This window comes from Prunus dulcis, unplaced genomic scaffold, assembly GCF_902201215.1.
Source record: "Prunus dulcis unplaced genomic scaffold, ALMONDv2, whole genome shotgun sequence".
NCBI lineage: Eukaryota > Viridiplantae > Streptophyta > Magnoliopsida > Rosales > Rosaceae > Prunus > Prunus dulcis.
In genome coordinates, this window is record NW_023010207.1 from 1 (window position 1) to 18,833 (window position 18,833).

The following is an 18,833-nucleotide window of genomic DNA, read 5'->3' on the forward strand; positions in this document are numbered from 1 at the left end:
TTTTTTCCTTTTATTCTCCGAAAAGCAAGTACTTATGTGATTCTGTGAAATACAAAACAATCAATGGTTAAACACCTCCGATAAAGGTGTGTATGGATAATGTGTAATTATTAACGGCACTTGGTCAAGGCCGATGACATACCATAAAAAAAACATCGGTCGTTGTCCAGTCAGCTATTTCAACTTCCTCCAACTGTTGTTGTCGCTTCCGCATGAGATACAACCCCAAATCAAGGTGCTGCAACATGTTTTTCTTGTCAATCTCATAATCTATGGACATTAAAACAAATGCATAATCAATTACACTTACATCTCCTTTCAGCCAACCATCAGCTTTCACGAGGGAAGCCAAGAATTCAATCTCAGCTTCCACGTTTCCAAATTGCATCACCAAACTATGAATATAAAACAGTTTTAGAAAATGGCCAATATTAAAAATTATATACAGTCATGCTTCTATCTTATAATTGCAAGGGACTTACTTTGGGTCCTGGCGCCATTCCCAACAAAGTTTCAGCAAATTAACCAGATCATCATGGGGAATCGCCTTCATTGGGTCTAACGTCTTCAGTCCGGTTGTCTGTGCCGCAGTTTTTGGAACCAATTCACTGGCTTCAATGATCTTCCACTTCGGAATGATCCTCTTCCTTTTCCTTAATTGGACCCCTTGTGCGGAAGCTTTACCGTTATGATTCAACCAGACGTTCAACTTAGATAGCACAGCTGTGTGTTGATCCAAATCAATGTCCCGGATACTAAACTCAAGTTGTGTCCCCTCCGTGCTCTCGCCAATGTCACCCCCAAGCAACATGACTTCATTATCTTCTTTCTCACATTGGTTTTTTTGCACTTCCTTTTCCTCACTTCTTTGTCTTTTCACTTCCTTGCCCTCCTTTTTTTTCCTTTGCAGTTTCCCTCCCTTGCTGCTTTTTCTTTTCACTTCCCCTCCCTCACTGCTCTGTCTTTGGGCTTTTTTCCCTTTGCTACTTTTTACTTGCACTTGCTCTCCTTCACTTGTTTTCCTTTGCCCTTCCTCTACCTCACTTGGTTTTCCTTGCACTTCACCCCCTTCAATCCCCTCCTCTTCCTTTTCCTCTCCCTCAGTTGTATTACTTGGCCCTTCACCCCCTTCAATCCCCTCCTCTCCCTTTTCCTCTCCCTCATTTCTATTACTTGGCCCTTCACCCCCTTCAATCCCTTCATCTTCCTTTTCCTCTCCCTCATTTCTGTTACTTGGCCCTTCATCCTGTTGAAGTAGGTCATCCATTTGAGGATATCCCTTAAATAGATGTGAGACGACACAACGATTCGTCCTCTATTTCAGTAAAGCTAGGTCCCTCCTTACTTCCTGCTCAAACTGAGGACCTAAACATTGGTCCAACAGTTTTTCCATCCGTATGACCTTTAAGTGAAGGACGTCTTTTTCCCGCTTTACTTGAAACAACTCGGACCTCAACAAGCTTACCACCTTGTTCAACTCATCAATATCACCACATGAAGAAGGAATTGGCTCTGCCGAGACAACAGCAGGGCGATCCTGTGGCCAACTCCAATATGGCTGTCTCATTTCCTCTTCACTCGGACATAGCGCCCGCAACTGAACTGACTGTTTCAGAATACAGACAAGAGTCATATTAAATCATTCTACTTAATAAATTCATTCAATCTTATCAATAGTTCCAAGGGCTGCAAACCAAACCTCTTTGCTCTGGAAAAAATAATTGTTCAACTTTCTCATCTCTGGAACAGACGTAGTAGTTCTCCATCGCAAAATACGCGGGACAGCGGTCGGATCAACAACCTTGCAGTAATTCAGGTCCGCCATTCTAGGAATTAATTCATATACCCAAATCTACACAATTCAAAGGACAAAAGTCATTATTTATGTTTTAAAGATAAACAAAACATAACTGACATGAACATTATTACCATGTACCTGGAAAGCATACGTGAAACCTTTAAAACTCCAGCCACTCCTTTGCGCTTCACCATGCTTATCCTTCTTGCCCTTCTCATTTCTCCGGCTTGTTCCCGTTACCTTACTTTTCCCCTTCCCTCTTCCCTCTTCATTTTCAAAGCTTTTCACATACTTTGTTGGTGCAGAAAATAGACTGTCTTGGGTTTTGTCAAAGGACACCGAACCCCACGGATACCTGTTGAACGCATCCAAGTCCTCTACAAGGGTCAGGTAATTTAGATTGATGTTCAAATGTTTGTCCCTTCCCAAAACCACTAACTCAGCAAAGTAAACAAGAGCTAGCTTGTAGATGTCATCTTCCTCTGTGCACCTCAGAAATGCTTCTTCTAAAGCATTGCATGTAATTCCTTCGTCTATAAAATATCTTTTCTGAAGTCTAATTTCATCACTCTCTCCACTGGAAACTTCAGGCACTTCCCCAAAACGAAGCCCTGTGATCAAACAGAAATCCTGACGAGTGAACTGAGCAACGTCACACCCTAATAAGAAACTCAGTCCATCCAAGTCTTTCACACCCTGCCCCGCTACTCTACGCAACACAGCCCCATGCACAATCTGCCCGCTAAACTGAATCTTATCTATATTCAGAAGATGGCCAAAGCATGATGTCTTGAATTGTTCTAATTGTTCCGCACTCAACTTCGCTCGAAGTGCAGCTAGAGATGAATTTGCATGTGAGCAGTTGTTCACCCGTGACGAATATGCCTCTGCCTCTGGCCATACCAGCTCCACGTTGGATCCCATTTCCTCAAATACAATGTCAAATAACGTGAACACATATACTACCATGTATTTGCACAATCACAACTAGTCAACCAGGCACATTACAAATTTTACAAATTACATGAGCATAGGGATTACTGATCACAGGCTTTAACATCATCAACGCAATGTGACACATTTTGTGCAAATACATGTTAATGCAATGCTTATGTGAATTACAAACAATTTCACCTGTTTTATTTATGGATCCATACTCGTGTGAGTGCAATCTAGGCAAGTTCTGCACTTCACACACATGACAATTATTGTCATTTCATACACAACACAAACTACATAAATAAGAAATATAGTGGAAGGAAGCAAAGCAAAGCATCTACTCTGCTATCTGCTTGCTAAGCAATTGTCAGATTTCATCTTTCTTTCTAGCTTTTTCTTCAGTCATCCACAATCGTCATAGATCAACCTTTATTTCAAATGCTTTGCACTTTTATTCATCAGTTTATTATTATCTGTTCTCATTTATCATACGCAACTTTAGTAACAAATGAACTAATATTTATTTCAAAAAATATATAAATTCTAGCGCCAGAGAGGTACTCTGCACTCTGCACTGCTTCAAATGTGGAAGTTTTTGAGGGCCTCCTCCAATTCAACACCATTATCTTATTTCTTATTCATATCATTACTGACATGTTATTGACATGTGATTGACATCTATTTTCATTCGTTTTTTGACATATACCCAAGCAACAATTACCATGCAATTCAAGCACAAAGAAGAGATGCCAAATCCAACAACATTGATGGTACAAATTTGGGAAAACCATCACTCTAACCCTAAACTCAAATTCCATAAATTACTCATCAAATGCTTTGCACTTCTATTCATGAGTTTATTATTATCTTTTCTCATGTTTCTCAGGCAAATTTAGTAACAGAGGAAATCATATTTATTTGAAAATATATATATACATATTATAGCCCCAGAGAGATAATCTGCACTATGCACTGCTTCAAATGTGGAAGGTTTTGACGGCCTCCTCCAATTCAACACCATTATCTTATTCAGATCATTATTGACATGTTATTCACTTGTTATTGACTTGATTTTCATTCTTTTTTTAACATATACCCAAGCAAAAATTAACATGCAACTGAAGCACAACGAAGAGATGCCAAATCTAACAAAATTTATGGTACAAATTGGGGAAAACCATTACTCTAACCCTAAACTCAAATTCCATAAATTACTCACCAAATGCTGGTTATTGCAAGCCGTCTGTGTGGGGTGTTTCTGTTTCTTTGCTCCACAAATGGAACCTACCACTTCCAACGAATACAGCTTCTCTCCTTCCCCTTCCACTGCTTCGCCCCTTCACTGATTTGGAATCCACACTTTTCCCCTTCTACTCAAAATAACTACTTTTTCAAGGTCTGGAGAACGTGAGTGGCCAATCGTTGCCTTCAACTGTCGTTAGCCGTTGCCTTCATTGGGTTTCTCAGACCTCTGGGTTTTAGAGAGAGAGAGTTTTTTCAGGACAGACTTCGAACTTGCTTCTTCTGCTTCTTTTTCGGACGTGTTTCCCTCTTCTTCTTCACTTTGGACGTGTTGGATATTCAATTCGGGTTTGGGTTGCCCACCTACCCAATTGTGAAACTTTATCTCAATTCTCCCCAGCCCTTGGATTCATCTGATGGCTATAAAGGGAACCCCTTATAACTTACCCCTTATAACTTTCCACTCATTATAGTCAGCCCTTTTATTTGGTGGACATGTGTACGGAATTATAATATATACAACCCCAAAACTCATCCCATATTATATAAATATATAAATAATCATCCATTTGTTAAATAATCCACCAAATTTTTTTTTTCTTTCTCACTTTGTTATTTCTGTTCGCTCTCCTTTCATCCGTTTGTATAGAATGGTATTGATTTGTTCAGTCTTGATCTCTTAGACCATAAGAGTCCAAGAGATTGTGGTCACCCACCGTTGGATATTAATCCGATAGTTCAAAAAAGTTTCTTAAAAGGAGTGCAAGAGTGAGTGAACCGTTGAATTTACATACAACAGTGAGTGACTACAAATCTCTTGGACCCCTGTAGTCCAAGAAATCAGGACTGTTGATTTGTTATAAGTTGTTTGTGTTTTTAACTCAAATGGTCCTCAAATTTATACATGATTTGCATTTTGGTCCCTTAACTAAATTATTCGTTCAAATGGTCCCTCTACTCGTTATTATTTGTCGAATCGGTCTACCATAACATTTTCTATCAAATTAAATCATATGAGAAGCACGTGCTATATTTTTAGGGGTAAATATGACTTTTGATAGCTAAAAAAAAAGTTTTAGAACAAAAAAAAATTCTAAAAAAAAAAAACTTCTCTTTCTCTCTCTCTCTCTCTCTTTCTCTTTTTCACACAGACACAGACACACACACACACACACACACACACATATTTCCTTATGTTATAGAGAAGGACTTCATATTAATCCAAAGTCATTGAGCTTGGCCTTGGCCAGTAGAGCCGTCCAGAGCTCTACCGAAAACAGATGTTGCTTTTAGAGAGTGGGAGAAGGAGGGCAGAGGGAAGAGATGAGAGATCGCACCACAATAACTGTTATCGTCATCAACCTCATCGTGATAATCTCCATCATCGTTGCCGTCAGCACCCCCATTGGTGTCAAGCAACTCGAGGGCTCTATGGCACTACTTAGCATAGCCTGTAGAGTCTTTCGCTTCATGCATAGCTTATCCTTCTGCGAATCCCCTCTCCTCAATTCCACATCGGCTGAGGGTTTTGGACCAGAGATATTCAAGTAAAACCTAATTTTCATACTCACCTACATATCACACCATCTACATTATAAGTACACCTCAATTTATTTATTTGATGAAAGAGAGGGGCAAAGCACTAGCAACAGAAACCTAAACAAAATCAGCAACAACCAATCTGCCTTGCGTGACACCTTACATGTCCTCAACAAGACGCAAAATCAATCATCAACAAGACGCAAACTCAACCAAACTGGAGCAAAATCAAACTAGAACACACCTAAGTCCAAATTATAGCTCCAAGTTGCTAAACCATCAACCACATCATTTCGTTCTCTATAGATATGTTGAAGAGCACAACTGTCAAATTGATTCATGAGATCACAATAGGCATTGTCCAAAGAAGTCAAAGGGTGACAATGCATAGAAGCAACTTTATGAATTAGATGCGCAAGCACATCAACATCCATTTCCACTAACAGATGAGAAATACCTTTATCTTTAGCAAGCTTAAAGCCAAAAAATAACCCCCAAATCTCAACCTCCAATATCTTACCTTGCCCCAAATTCACAGAGAATCCACCAATCTAATCACCAAAGGTGTTACAAATCACTCCCTTTGTCCCAAACCAGGAGGTTCCCAAGCAACATAAACTGTTGATGCTAAAACTAAACAAATAGTGATGAGAGCAACTTACAGGTGACTTGAACGGTCGAGGGACCAGATGTGCCTTCTGTAAGCACATTCCTCTTCTGTTGGAGATGCAGGATCTGGGCCAAAGAGAGAAAACAACATATGAGACCTAAGACACCGGTATGGTATCGGCCGAAGGCTCTCTAATTCTAAAGTTTGTTTAAGAGGAGAGCAAGCTATTGACAATGCAAGAGCATGTGAGTCAAGTTGAAAGTCTTACCCTGTATCAGGGGCGAGATGCTCTATTTATAGAGGGTGCTGGGTATTCTTTTGGTACTTAGTTTCAATGTGGGACTTGTGGGAGTGCCTTTCGGGGTTGACATGAGTCCCAGCAAATATCCTAGCGGGGAATTCGAGAACGTTATCTCAAAAGACTTTATGGTCGGTGTGCTGAGCTCTCAAAAGACTTGGTATCGACTACAGGTGCTGGTGTTCAGAGCTTGAGAATTGGCACCGGGTGTGACTGTTGAGAGGCATATCTCTATGACTTTCCATACAATCGGTAGGCTGTGGGATGCCTTTCGGTAGTTTGTCCTTTATTTATTTATTTTAATAATAGCATTTGTGTGACGATTGTATATAGATAATGCTTTGATTGCCGAAGCTAACCTATGTTTGCTTTCTTTGCCAGTCTCCTTGAAGCGATCGAGCGTGTCGAAGAAGGACGTGGTGGCGATCGAACAGGTGCGGGGTAAAATTGCTGAAAACGGTTGTTATTTCAAGACCTTTTTAAGATTCGACAACTTATTCAAGGCTGCTTGATCACCGAGGCCGAGAATAGAAGATGGGAGAAAGAGAGAAGAGAGAAAAGAGTAAGTGCTATCGTTTCGCTTATGTAGTCCTTTTTTTTGTATTGTGCCGTTCAGCAATTGGGTGTCGTTCCTACTCTAACTTGCATTTTGTTGCAGTGGTAGGAGGGAGGGCTATGTCTGATGCCACAAGGAGGTGTCTGGAGTCTCAGGGGCCGCATCAGAAGAAGGGGGAGACCTTCAAGCTGAAGGCGAAGGGGCAGTGCCAGCCGGAAGCCTTTTCTGCAAATGATGTAACAATAGCCGATCGTTGAAGGCAAAAAAGAGCTGAAGAGGTCGAGGCCGTTCTTGAGGTCCACCTCCAGGTGACTGGTAAGAGGCAGATTGAGGGTGCCTTGAGTCCAATGATGCAAAAGAAGAATGAGCCAATCCCGCTGAGGCTGAAGGTGGTGGAGCCGATCCTTGGTTGACTTGAATAGTAGGCCGAATGGCACTTTGTTAAGACGTAGCCTTTTTGGCCTTTTATTTATCCAAGTTGCTTTGATTTAACCATTTTTTGTTTGTATGTATGTCTGTTTGTTGTAAACATTTTGTGCCGTTTAGGCATATATCGAATGTTAAGATGGGAACACAATGTCTACCGAATGTCGTAGCCATTCATTCATTGTAATGATGTTGAGGGCATGACGTAGATTTAGTGAAGTGTGTCGATCGACAACACCTTTCGTAGGTTCACATAGTGGGGAGGTCGAAGGTCAATCTCATTTGTAGTAATACTTCAGGTGATCGACATTATAGGGGTGGCCGAAGGTCTGTCCATCAAAGCCACGCAATCGATAAGTCCCTGGTCGACAGATGCCGATGACTTCGTAAGGGCCTTCCCATGAAGGGCATAGAGTTTGTTTAGCACGTTGTTTCGTAGCTAGAGAGACTTTGCATAGGACCTAACCCTCAATTTTGAACAATCGACGCTTGACGCTTGGGTCATAATATCGGGCGGTTTGCTGCTTGCATACGGCATGCCGAATATGAGCCTGCACTCGATGTTCCTCGATGAGGTCGAGGTTTAGGGCAAGTTGGGATTGATTTTGCTCCAGTTCAAAGGATGCCGTTCGACACGTGGGTGCGTTGATCTCCACGGGTATGACAACTTCGATACCGAAGGCGAGGGAGAGCGGGGTTTCGTTCGTTGACTTTCAGTACGATGTATTGAGGACAAATAGTGCCTCTGGTAGTATGTCTGGCCATTCCCCTTTGGCCGCTCCGAGCTTCTTTTTTAGCGTTTTCTTGATGATCTTGTTGATGGCTTCCATCTGCCCGTTGGACTGTGGGTGCGCCAGTGATGCGAAGAAGATGTTGATGTTGAATTAGGAGCATAAATGACGAAAGCGAGAGGAGTCGAACTGTTTACCATTATCGGTGATATTTGCATTCAGGAGGTCGAAGCGGCAAATGATATCCTTCTATATGAATTGCTCAATTTTAGCTGTGGTGATCGTTGCCAAGGCTTCAGATTCGACCTACTTCGTGAAGTAGTCCACATCGATGACCGGGAATTTGACATGTCCCTTGCCTTGTGGCATGAGGCCGATGAGGTCTAGTCCCCATTGTGCGAATGGCCAAAGGCTGATCATTGGGGTGAGTGGTTCGGTAGGCAGTTTCAGGATTTTGCCGAAGTACTGACACTGATCGCACTTATGTACCAGTTTGAGAGCATTATTATAGAGAGTAGACCAATAGTAACCTCGCCGAACGGTTTTAAAGGCCAAGGATCGAGCACCAAAATGACCGCAATAAGCTCCTTTGTGAATTTCTCGTAGGACGTAGTTACCCTATTGTGGCGTGACGCATTGTAGCAACTGTAAGGAATGACAGCGTCGATAGAGTTTTGCGTGCAGAATGATGTACCTTGCCGATCGGTGGTGGATGGTTCTTGCTTTGGTGTTGTCAGCTCGTAGCGTGCCCTCGGTTAGGTATGCGTGAATTGGATCTAGTAGCAACCCTCTAGTGAACCTTATCCATCAAAACTCCATACGTCGCCTGAGTAATTCTAAAATGCAAGATAGGCATTCTCAAATACTTACCCAGGTTCTCAGTAATTGGGGAGCCTCAAATAAAGCTTATCTCCCTCACAATCTCCTGTTTAGTATTAGGGGAACATAAGATAGCACACTGTTCAAAATTTATAGTTTGTCGTGAAGCTCGACAAAAGAGAAAAGAACCAGATCATCAACAAAAAAATAAATGAGAAATTGCTAGCCCGGCTTGAGAAGACTTCACAAGCTTTCATTTCTTGTGATTAACAACATCAACAATCAAATGGGTCAACTTCTCAATACAAAGAACAAAAATATATGGGGAGAGAAGATCTCATTCTTTGGTTTGAAGGGAACAATCAACTCATCATTCACACAAACTTAGTAACTCATAGTTGGGATACAGCTCATTATTATAAGCTGAATAATATTACTAGAAAGCCCTATCTCACCAAGCACCAATTCAATAAACCCCAATTTAACCAGTCATAAGCTTTGGACATATCTATTTTCGAAGCCAAAAAGCCTTTCCTACCCTTTAAAATCTTGAATTTATGCATAATCTCTTGGGCAATAAAAAAATTATCGGTGATATGCCTCCTAGGCACAAAACTGACTTGGTTAGGGCTAATGAGCTCAGGCAAAATAGGTCTTAACCTAGCCACCAACACTTTATAAATCACTTTATACAAACAACAGAGACTAATGGGCTTGAATTGCATCATAGACTATGGGTTAACAACTTTGGCACCAAATTAATCAGAGTAGCATTAAGCTTCAAAGGAATAGAGCAATCCTGAAAAGCTTGAGAAACCAAGTGGAAAATGTCACTAGCACTTACTTGCCAATTACATTGATAGAAACACATTGGAAAGCCATCCATATCAGGAGCTGTAAGCCCACCAATATTAAAAGTATTCCTAACCTCAAGTAACTCGACACTTTTCCCAACAACATTTAAACTATCCAAATCCATATGTGGAAACAGATTAGAATGCAAAAACTAAAAGGAGGAGAAAAACTTTGAGTGAATAACCCCGAAAAAAATTGAACAACCAAAGTCTTAAACCCATTAGCGTCCTCTATTCAACACCCCTTATCATCTTTCAGCTGCTCAATCCTATTTCTTCTCCTCCTAATTAGAGTAGACATTTGAAAGAACTTGGTATTTCTGTCACCCTCTTGAAGCCTGTCTAGACTTTTGTTTGTTGCAAAAACATAGCTTCTTGCTCAACAATAGTATTAAATTCATCAATGAGTTGTGTTTCCAACTTGCTGAGAAACAGGTTAGATCCTTTGCACAAACTCATTTGAATTCCAGCAAGCCTAGCAAGGAGTCTAGCTTTTCTCTGCCTCAAAAGCCCAAAAACCCTCACATTCCATTTCTTCAAAGGATCCACAAATGCAAATGACTTATCCAAAGCACAACCACCCCTTTGACCCAATTGTTGCCCATGAAACTCCTTAAAATCAACATGCTTTAGCCACTTTGCCATAAATCTAAAAGGCTTTTCTTGAGAGGACTATGATAAGACTTTGTCCTAGGCAAATGGTAATACAAATTCTTCAGCCAGCCTTACATTAGTATCTTGTTTAGAATTCAACTTCTCTATTGAAAAGTTGTGTGCGTTCTGAATTCACCATGTTTTATTTTTCTTGTTTACAATCTTTATTTTGACAAGCAGGAGCTTGTCCTATTTTATTTATTTTTATTTTTTTGATTTTTTGACTATTAGGCATTTCAGTTTTTAGTTTTTATTTTATTTTTATAGTATTTTATATAGATTCTAATAAATTAATATTTTAGTATAAATTGACGATTTTAACCCTCAAATTAAAGGCAATATTGACGGAGTGTAATGGTTGGACCAATTCGACTAATAAGAAAGAGTAGAGAGACCATTTGAACGAATAATTTAGTTAAGGGACCAAAATGCAAATCGTGTATAAGTTTGAGGACCCTAATTATTCTCCATGTTGACAGTTGATTTTCCCTACTTTATTCGATACTCCATCCCTGGTTATACCAAAAGTATTCTTATTACCAACCCACTCTATCCCTAGTAATGGAATTAAGATAATAAGAACCCATTAAATTCCTTGGAAAACCTACAAAACAACCACATAAGTCATGACAAACATCCCTGTCTAATCATGTAACTCATGGCATCTATTACAAGAAGCAACCCCAAATTGGATATATCGTCAATTTAGCATCAAAACAATTAAATGTTGGCCAAACATTCAAAGCATTAAGCATGGTAATAGATACTCAACATGGAAAAATACTTGGAATTAACATTGACTAAAGTAATTGAGTATTCATGGCTAGGCTACATCGTAGCCCTAGCAAGAAGAAATTAGTTCATGACAACTTTAATAAAAACCATGATAAATAATATCATAGGAAAGAAGTAACCAATTGAAGATTTGATCTCTGCACGATAGCAACTCTAGCTCCAGGTTGTCTTCTTTGTCTCTCTAAAACTCTCTCTCTCTCTCTCTCTCTCTCTCTCTCCTTTGAGTGTTTTGGCTATGAGTATGAATGTGTAGGAATTTTAGGGTAGATGATGGAGGATGGATGATGGGTAATGGATCCTTTCAACAATGACCTAAACTCCCTATTTATAAAACTCCTAGAAATCCTACCTAAGGAATAATTACAATTGTTATAAAAATAGGATTCCTTCTAAAATAAGGTCTTCTTTATTTCTCCTTGTTTGACTTGATAAGACTTGCACCATCTTGAACTAGGAAATTTGACAACATTCCTTGCAACAAAAGGAATGACTTGGCTTCTTTTTAATTGATCTTCATCTTCTTGCCTTTTTTAGCACACTTTCTCCTATTTCACAATTCCTTCACAAATCTCACAAAACCAATTAAAAACAACCAATTTAATCCAAGAAATTAATAAATAAATAAGCAAAGGAGGCATAAAATATATATAAAATATAGACTTATCAAATACCCCCAAACCTATCTTTTGCTAGTCCTCGAGCAAAACTGAAAATCAAAAATAAATTAAAACAAACAAACTAAATTAAACCACTTTCGCAGGTAATCTCGATGGCACTTAGCATGTGCCACAAGCCTTTAAACCTCTAGGTGTCCCTAGTAGGAGGAGTTGTGTCTCCTGAGGGTTTACCAGTCACGACACCCACAAACACTTCTTGCAAAACAAATTCGTTAAAGCAATACTTCCAACAAACTAATAATAACCAATGAATGCCAATCACAATTCAAAAACTAAAGTTATGCCACTACAAAAAACTGCACCATAGTGTAAAGTGTAAAGCCAAAACTCCAAGCATTCAAACATAAAGATAACCACATTCGGCGTGTGTACAAATTCGTCTCGACTCTAGGCCTCACTGGATAACTCTCAATTTTCTCACAGAACCTAGGGTTGCACTCTTACCCCGCATATGTGAATGAAGTTAGGTGAAGAATTCAAAATATAAGACACATATGCATCCAAAAATGAATAAAAGGCAATTTCTAAAAATAGATCTCATGGAAAGGAAATCAAATACTAAAAACCATAGATGAAGTACATACCTCTACTTCCGAGTAAGAAGTCCCCAAAGATCCGTTAGGTCTTTACTATGGTTGTAATGAAGGGCTAGGTTATGGGTTATGAAAGAAAGGGAAGGAAATACTAGAACTTGAGACATACCAAGGCATTTATCACGTGATAAGGCTCGGCTCTTCAAATTTACTTCACAGAGGCGTCCAGGATTTTTGATATGCTTCACTTTTTTTTTTCTTTTTTTTTAAAAATTATTTATCTTTCTTTCTTTTTTTTATTTTTATAAAGCACATATTTCCTCGGTACACGCCACCTCTTTTGTTGATGTAGAGATTAACCTTCATCCTTGTCTTCATGCCATGGCATATCCCAAGTTATAGGGTATGGCTAAAAATAGGGTGAAAAGGGTAAGGAAATATTGTGGGTGATGAAAGAAAAGGCTAAGTGTTTGGCTTCAAAGGGTTGATGGCACACACAATGGGTAGGACATGAGGTTTTATTTAGTGGCTAGAACATGCATAGCCTAACATCATCTCTCAAGGTCCATCCAACTCAAAAGTAAAAGCATGAGATGATTCCAAAATAGAGATTAGTTCTTAGTATTCAATTCAAAAGCCTAATTGAGATCAATTTAAATAAGAAAGAAAGAAAATAGTGAATAAGACTAATCCCAAATACTCTCTCAATGAATGGCAATTTGGCTCAAGTATCTCACAATGGAAGTCTCCACTATTTCTCCACAATCATCCAAGTATAGCTAGCTTGTCCATTAAAATACTTGAAGCATGGCTATGTGAAGTGCTATACTTATGATGCATAAACTTTCATGGCAACACTTTAGTTAAAGGAATATGATCAAACATCACATATACATCACTATTAGTAAGAGAAAGTAAAAGCTTTAACAAATATTTTATTTTTATTTTTATTGTTTAAAAGTTAAAGGCATTTTGTGATTTTTTTCAAACAAATGTGAGTGAATTTATGTGCCATAATTGCTTAGGGATAAAGAAATTTCATCAAAAGGAAGAGGACACACCTGGAATAGCTCCTAGAAACCTCTGATCACAAATGGAATGGATCATAATTGATTTGGAATGAAATTAGAAAATTCTGGAAAATTGACCTTTAGCGACGAAAAATCTGATGAACACCGTCGCTGAAAATCCTTTAGCAACGAAAAATCTGATGAACACCGTCGCTAAAAACCATTTTGTGACGAAAAATCTTCATATTTCTGGGTAGATAGCAGCTAGTCTTTTTTGGGTTTTAGGCCACTTTTTTAACTTCAAATCGTCCTAAAACGTCATGTAAAGCACTTGAGACCCCCAAAACTGTTTCAAATCATCATAATAACCATTCTAAACATGTTGGTGGCTTCAAATTTGCCTGAAAAACATCAAAAAGGAAAATAGGCAGAATTTTTGATTTTGACCAAAATAAGAACATAATAACCTCTTTTGCTATTTTCTGGGTTTTAAAGTCATCTAATGGCCAAAATAACATCTGTAACACATCTGGAACATGTTTGCAATCATCATGGGGCTAGAAAAAATCTAGAAATGTTCTTTGAAACACAAAATCCTTTCTTTGGAACACAAAATCTGTTTTTTTTTTTTTTTTTTTTTTATGACTCAAAACTCAAACAAAAACAACAAAACTCCACACCCCCAAACCTAAACTAAGCATTGTCCTCAATGTTTAAAGTAAATGCATGTAACAATTAGTAAAGGCATAGAAGGATGGAAAATAAAGGGAAAACAAAACAAAATAAAATAAAAAGGAACGAAGGTACCTAGTTGGGTTGCCTCCAAACAAGCGCTTGGTTTATAGTCCCCAACCTGACTTGCGAGGTCATCACTTTGGATCATGCAGAGGAATGGAAGTCCGCTTTTGATCAAAATTGACTTCCAAGTATGGCTTCACTCGTTGGCCGTTTACTTTGAAAATAGTACCTTGTTCGTCATGCCTAACCTCAATAACTCCAGAAGGAAATACTTGCACTATTGTAAATGGTCCAGACCAACGTGATTTCAGCTTCCCGGGAAAGAGTCGGAGGCGGGAATTAAATAGGAGAACTTTCTGACCAGCGAAGAAATCCTTCCTTAGAATATGCTTATCATGCCATTTCTTTGTACGCTCCTTGTATATCTTGGAAGTCTCATAAGCTTCATTACGAAACTCATCCATATCATTCAATTGAATTGCCCATTTTTCTCCTGCTGCAATCATGTCAAAATTGAGTGTTTGGAGTGCCCAATGTGCCTTATGTTCGAGCTCAACCGGTAAGTGACAAGCTTTCCCAAAAACTAGACGATAAGGAGACATGCCAATTGGTGTTTTGAATGCCGTTCGATAGGCCCATAAGGCATCATCCAATTTCAGTGACCAATCCTTTCTTGAAGCGCTCACCGTCTTTTCCAAAATTTGTTTTAATTCTCTATTGGAAACTTCAATTTGTCCACTAGTTTGTGGATGATAGGGAGTAGTAACCTTGTGGGTAATACCATATTTAGCTAAAAGAGAATTAAATTGACGATTGCAAAAGTGTGTACCTCTGTCACTGATGATTCCACGCGGAGTCCGAATCTGGTGAAAATATTTTTTCGGACAAATTTGACAACACCCTTGGAGTCATTGGTAGGGAGAGCGACGGCTTCAACCCATTTCGACACATAATCAACAGCCACCAATATGTACTTGTTCTTCCAAGATTCAGGGAAAGGTCCCATGAAATCTATTCCCCAGACATCGAACAATTCAACCTCTAGAATATTATTCAATGGCATCTGATTTCTGCTAGAAATATTTCCAATGCGTTGGCATCGATCACAGGCAGCTACAAATGCATAGGCATCCTTGAACAAAGTTGGCCAAAAAAATCCAGATTGTAATACCTTGGCTGCTGTTTTGGAGGCACCAAAATGCCCCCCACACGCCAATGTGTGGCAATGTAGCAATATGTCTTCCATCTCCTCCTCAGGTACACATCTCCGTATAACTTGGTCAGGGCAATGTTTCCACAAATATGGGTCGTCCCAATAATAATGTTTAACCAAGGAGAAAAACTTCTTCTTTTGATGAAACGAAAAATCAGCTGGAATGATAGTACTAGCTAAATAATTCACAAAGTCAGCATACCAGGGAGCTTCGGATGATCGAATGGCATACAATTGTTCATCCGGGAACATCTCCATAATGGGTGCAGCATCATCACTCATCTTTACCTCACTGACCAGCCGCGAAAGATGGTCAGCTACCACGTTTTCGGACCCCTTTTTGTCTCGAATTTCAAGATCAAATTCTTGGAGCAGTAGTACCCAGCGAATTAATCGTGGTTTTGCATCCTTCTTCGAAAGTGAATACTTTAAAGCTGAGTGATCGGTATACACTACCACCTGCGCTCCAATCAAGTAGGATCGAAATTTATCCAAGGAGAAGATTACTGCTAACAATTCTTTCTCCATGGTGGTATAATTCCGCTGGGTGTCATTCAAAGTACGACTGGCATAATAAATTACATGAAGTAATTTATTTCTTCTTTGACCCAAAACTGCCCGTACCGCATAGTCACTAGCATCACACATAATCTCAAAAGGCAAGTCCCAATCCGGTGCTACAATGACAGGTGCAGAAGTAAGCTTCTCTTTCAAGACATTAAATGCTTCCAAACACCTTGAATCAAAATTAAATTCTACATCTTTAAGAAGGAGATTGCATAAGGGCTTCATGATTTTGGAAAAATCTTGGATAAACTGCCGATAAAATCCAGCATGACCCAGAAAGCTTCGAATCCCCTTTACTGTAGTGGGCGGTGGCAATTTCTCTACGGTATCAATTTTTGCCTTATCAACCTCTATGCCTTTAGCTGAAATTTTATGCCCCAGGACTATCCCTTCTTGCACCATAAAATGACATTTCTCCCAATTCAAAACCAAATTGGTTTCTTCACATCTTTTCAAAACTAATGCCAAATTATGTAAACAAGAATCAAATGATGAGCCAAAAACAGAAAAGTCATCCATAAAAACCTCAATGAAGCGCTCCACCATGTCCGAAAAGATGCTCATCATGCAACGTTGAAAGGTGGCAGGGGCGTTACACAGCCCGAAGGGCATGCGCCTGTATGCAAAAGTGCCGAATGGGCATGCGAACGTCGTCTTTTCTTGATCTTCAGGTGCAATCGGAATCTGATTATACCCAGAATATCCATCTAAAAAACAATAATATGAATGCCCAGCAAGTCTTTCCAACATCTGATCAATGAAAGGCAAGGGAAAGTGATCTTTCCTTGTCGCAGTGTTCAATTTCCTGTAGTCTATGCAGACACGCCATCCTGTAGTTGTTCTTGTTGGGATCAACTCATTCTTATCATTTTTCACTACTGTAATACCCCCTTTTTTCGGTACGACTTGAACTGGACTCACCCAACTACTATCTGAAATCGGGTAAATTATTCCAGCATCTAATAACTTTAATACTTCAGGTCGCACAACTTCTTTCATATTCGGATTTAATCGGCGCTGATGCTCAACTGAAGGTTTAAAATTATCTTCCATTAGAATACTGTGCATACACATGGAAGGGCTAAGTCCCTTAATATCTGCAATAGTCCACCCTATTGCCGTTTTATGCTCCCTCAAAACTCGTAGTAATTTCTCTTCTTCTAGTTTACTCAAATTTGCAGCAATAATCACAGGAAGAGTTTCAAAATTACCCAAGTATGCATATCTTAAGTGGGAAGGTAGGGGCTTCAATGTGAGGGTTGGTGCAATAATGACACTGGGTTGTGGTTTGGAGGTTGTGACGCCAAGCTCCTCAACTTCGCGCCACCTTCCAGGAGGGCGCGGTTTCATTGCTTCCAAAAGTACACCATCTCAGAAATTTTAGGATCCTCATGCTCAGTAGTAACAGAATGCACAAGGCAAGCCTCCAATGGATCACATGGATGTTCTTCTTTAAATTTTTCAGAGACAACTTTTTCCACTATATCCACTCGGAAGCAAGAGTCTGATTCCACTGGGTACTTTGTTGCTTCAAAGACATTGAAGGTCACCTGCTCATCAGCCACTCGCAAAATTAATAAACCTTTGTCCACATCAATTAATGTCTTCCCGATTTTTAGAAAGGGGCGGCCTAAGATAATAGGGGTTTCGGCATCTTCTTCCATGTCTAAAATCAAAAAATCTGTTGGAAAAATGAGCTTATCAACTTTGATTAACACATCCTCAATTATGCCTCTGGGATATGTTATGGACCTGTCCGCCATCTGCAAAGAAACAGTGGTTGGGTTAATTACCCCCAACCCAATATGTTTAGCAACAGAAGAAGGCATTAGATTAATACTGGATCCTAAATCACATAAAGCTTTTTCAAAGTAAATGGTTCCAATAGTGCAAGGTATAGTAAAACTCCCTGGATCCTTTAGCTTAGGTGGTAGCTTCCTCTGCAAAATAGCACTGCATTCTTCGGATAATTTCACTATCTCATGTTCGCCCAATTTCCTCTTCTTTGATATAATATCCTTCATGAATTTGGCATAACTCCGCATTTGCTCCAAAGCATCGGCAAAAGGAATATTTATTTGTAATTTCTTGAAGATATCAAGAAATTTCAAAAATTGGGCATCCACTTTGTTTTTTTGAAGACGTTGAAGGAACGGAATTGACGGTACATATGGCTTTACAAGGGCAGCAGGTTGAGATAATTTCTCTACAGCAGCAGGTTCAATTTATGGAGAAATTTCATCAAGTTGTGCAGCAGTTTCAGCAGTGGTAGACGACGACGACGACACGTTAGTAATTTCTGATGTCTCTGCAGTTTGTTGCTAGATATTTTTTTCTTCATCCAAGTCTACTGCTGTTTTTATTGGCCTCCCATTTCGAAGAGTTATCGCCTTCGCATGTTCTTGGTTTTTCGGATTAATCTCTGTTTGGCTTGGCAAAGCCCCATTTACTCTTCCTGTCAATACATTAGCTAGCTGGCCCATCTGAACCTCCAAGTTTCGAATAGAGGCAGCTTGGTTCTGAAGGGTCGTCTCAGTTTTGCTCATAAATTGATTTGTATTGACAGAGAGAGTGTTGACATTTCCAGCAAGTTGAGTAATTATATCCTCCAATCCATGCTTCTTTTCATGAGGTGTGAAACCAGGTGGAGGTCCCTGTACATTTTGGTTATTACTCATCTTCCTAAATACCAGCTTGGTTTGGTATTGCTCATCTTCCTAAATAGATCTAGGTTTTGCTTGAGCTTGCTTGTGTTCCGTTGTAAGAATCTTTTTCTACTTAGTGGATTGCCTGGTCGGTTGATGACCCCCAGTTTTTCCCAATGGTGGGTTTCT

The 18,833-nt window shown here is 39.4% G+C and overlaps 2 protein-coding genes, 1 long non-coding RNA gene and 1 pseudogene across 3 annotated transcripts; all 4 read right to left on the bottom strand.

The window, feature by feature from the left end:
* Positions 1-395, bottom strand: LOC117613197. Its single transcript, XR_004583681.1, has 3 exons — positions 311-395; positions 143-238; positions 1-42 (listed from the first exon to the last, which is right to left on the bottom strand). It is a non-coding gene; the product is annotated as an uncharacterized LOC117613197 (long non-coding RNA).
* A 920-nt stretch (positions 396-1,315) lies between these two features.
* On the bottom strand, positions 1,316-1,977 carry LOC117613198. Its single transcript, XM_034341834.1, has 3 exons — positions 1,937-1,977; positions 1,700-1,852; positions 1,316-1,606 (listed from the first exon to the last, which is right to left on the bottom strand). Exons 2-3 carry the CDS (start codon positions 1,823-1,825, stop codon positions 1,316-1,318), a joined length of 417 nt encoding a protein of 138 aa, XP_034197725.1. The 5' UTR covers positions 1,826-1,852; positions 1,937-1,977.
* Positions 1,978-14,350: 12,373 nt separating this feature from the next.
* LOC117613199 lies at positions 14,351-17,349 on the bottom strand (annotated as a pseudogene).
* Positions 17,346-18,044, bottom strand: LOC117613201. Its single transcript, XM_034341835.1, has one exon. It carries the CDS (start codon positions 18,042-18,044, stop codon positions 17,346-17,348), a length of 699 nt encoding a protein of 232 aa, XP_034197726.1.
* Between the last annotated feature and the right edge of the window lie 789 nt (positions 18,045-18,833).